We start from the raw sequence: 2,728 nt of genomic DNA on the forward strand, positions 1-2,728 counted from the left end.
ATTCCTATTGGCTTTTGAAAGCCAATAGAATTAGACTCTGTTCAAGAGAGTCTATTCTATTGGCTTTCAAAAGCCAATAGAATAAAAGGCACAGCTAAGGAAAAGGGGGAAAAAAATGGCAGACTGCGTTGTTTGGCAACCCCCGTGAAATGGTCGTTCGACCCCAAATGGGGTCCCCACCCACAGGCTGAGAACCACTGCATTACAGGAAGTCCTCGACTTACCACCACAGTTGAGCCCAAAATTTATGTTGCTAAGTGAGACTTTCGCCAAGTGAATTTTGCCCCGTTTAATGACCTTTCTTGCCACAGTTGTTAAGTGAATCACTGCAATTCTTAATTCAGTAACCCGGTTGTTAAGTGAATCTGGGCTTTCCCCCGATGACTTTGCTCGTCAGAAGGTTGCAAAAGGGGATCACGTGACCCCAGGACACTGCGACCGTCATAAATACCAGTCAGTTGCCAAGCATCTGAATTTTGATCACGTGACCGTGGGGATGCTGCAACGGTCGTAAGTGCGAAAAACGGTCATAACTCACGTTATAAGTCAAGGACTACCTGTATATACTAACATCGGTTCTTCTGATTTATACCTTTTTGTCGTACAGAGGCAGTTTTGGTAGTAGATATTTTATTTGTTTATTAGAAAACCTTTCTTCCATATGGGGAAGAGGCCTGGTGTGGAATAACTAAGTCCACTCTGCCTTTCCCCCCCCCCCCATTATCACATTTTCTTAAACTCTGCAGTTGTCATTGTGTTACAGGTCAACAACCAGACTGCCCCTGTAGTTTTCACACACTGGTGACTGTCCAAAATTGTACTGATAAGGCTTTGCTTTGGATTTTCCCTGGCGTGAAAATAAAAAAAATAATGTGAATTCTAGATTATTGTTCTTAATAAATTGGAGGGGCGATTGTGGATTTGACTACAAAAAGTAAGGCGAATAAGCATACAAAGCCAGGAAAAGACATTTTTCTTTGGAGCGCAAGTATGAAAGTAAGATTTAAGAATGCAAATTAATGAGGGCTCTCACCTTTTCTTCATTCCATTTTTACTTTTTAGGGCCAATATCCCTTCTGTCTCTTTGGAGCAACAGGATTAATGCTGCAAATTCTAGAAAACATCAAGAATTTATTGGCCGCTTAAATTCTGTCAACAATAAGGCTGAACTGTATCAACATCTTAAAGAGGAGAATGGGTTTGTATCTCAACATAGGGTGCTACAGGATGCCTGGTTATTTTTGGTTAATAACTTATCTGAAAATTTTGCCCTTAAATACATTAAACTATAATCTTAATAAATAATATGAAGGTAATTGAGCTTACCTTCTCTTTGTTCAAAATGATGGCATTAAAATATTCTGATAGTGACATCACTTGCACACTTAAAATAAGCATTATGAATAAAGAGCAACATTCTTATTTAGCCTTTGAAAAATTTGAAAGATTTAATTCGTGTAAATATTGTCTTGCAACGGAAATTTTTACATGGACATTGGTTAATTGATAAAAAAAATCTAGTGTATTAGGATAAATTTTTCCTCAACTCCGCAGGAATTCCTAAAGCTGAATTCTGCATTCCTCAACTTAAATGGTAATTACAGCAAATATTGTAGTTTATTGTAGCCTCTTCGCACCATTTAATATAGTTTCTCTTGTATTTGCAAGTCTTGCTGAAGATCAGCTTATTTCATCTTGCTTCAGAATCACTGAATTTTAGAAATGATAAGTTTATTTCATTAATCGCCAGCACATTGCTAAAATAAGTGTTCAGTAAGTACCCATCAAAATTAACATTATGGGGAGCTAAGCTGGTTGTCTTGTATTATTCTGTGCCAGGGCCAGCCACCTATTATATACAGGTAGTCCTCAACTTACAACAATTCATTTAGTGACCGTTCAGAGTTGCAACGGAACAGAAAAAAATGACTTATGAGCGTTTTTCACACTTACGACCGTTGCAGCATCCCCAGGGTCACGTGGTCAAAAATTGGATGCTTGGCAACTGACTTGTACTTACGACGGTTGCAGTGTCCTGGGGTCACGTGATCCCCTTTTATTCCCCAATGGGGAAGCTGGATTCACTTAACAACCATGTTACTAACTTAACAACTGCACAGTGATTCACTTAACAACTCTGGCAAGCAAAGTCGTAAAATGGGACAAAATTCACTTGACAAATGTCTCGCTTAGCAACGTAAATTTTGGGCTCAATTGTGGTCGTAAGCCAGGGACTACCTTTACTTCAGTTCAACAGGAATCTCCAAGCTGGTTCATGTATTCTTCAGCTTTTATTCTACCATGCTTTCAACTCATAACTTTTAGGACTGGGTCTCTTTTAGTTTTAAAGGAGAAAATAGAAATAAGGACTGTCGGCCTCGTTTTATGAATTTTAGGTAGATGACAAAGGAATTCATTAACGTTGTACTGTTGATTTGTTTTAGAATGGAAACCACAGAAAATGGAAAACCCAGCCGGCAGTGAATTCTGGGATATAGAGCCATTTTTGTTCAAGCCTGATCTCTCATCTAACTGTACAGTTCTCTACTTTGATTGCTTTTTACATTTTTTGTAATAATTTTAGGGCCTTTGTATGAAAATGCAAAATAAATATACTATTTGTTCCAAATCGCATTTGACTCTTAAGAACAAACAGAATTTCAATTATTACTCAGGTCTTTATGACTGAATAAAAATGACTTGCCTGTTTTTTTAGTTTTTTTAGTTG

General features: G+C 37.8%; 1 protein-coding gene across 2 annotated transcripts in view; it reads left to right on the forward strand.

Annotated features, from left to right (window-relative positions):
• The window catches only part of INTS13 (integrator complex subunit 13), a 29,374-nt gene extending 26,745 nt beyond the window's left edge, over window positions 1-2,629 (forward strand). For both annotated transcript variants that reach the window (XM_039357485.1, XM_039357486.1), the window contains 2 exons: window positions 1,063-1,198; window positions 2,445-2,629. In XM_039357485.1, coding sequence (XP_039213419.1) covers window positions 1,063-1,198; window positions 2,445-2,484 — 176 coding nt within the window. In that variant the 3' untranslated portion in view covers window positions 2,485-2,629. The remainder of the gene's footprint in view (window positions 1-1,062; window positions 1,199-2,444) is intronic.
• Window positions 2,630-2,728: the final 99 nt, after the last annotated feature.

The sequence above is a fragment of the Crotalus tigris genome, unplaced genomic scaffold (assembly GCF_016545835.1).
Source record: "Crotalus tigris isolate CLP2741 ecotype Arizona unplaced genomic scaffold, ASM1654583v1 scf7180000018925.143070, whole genome shotgun sequence".
NCBI classification, from domain to species: Eukaryota; Metazoa; Chordata; class Lepidosauria; order Squamata; family Viperidae; genus Crotalus; species Crotalus tigris.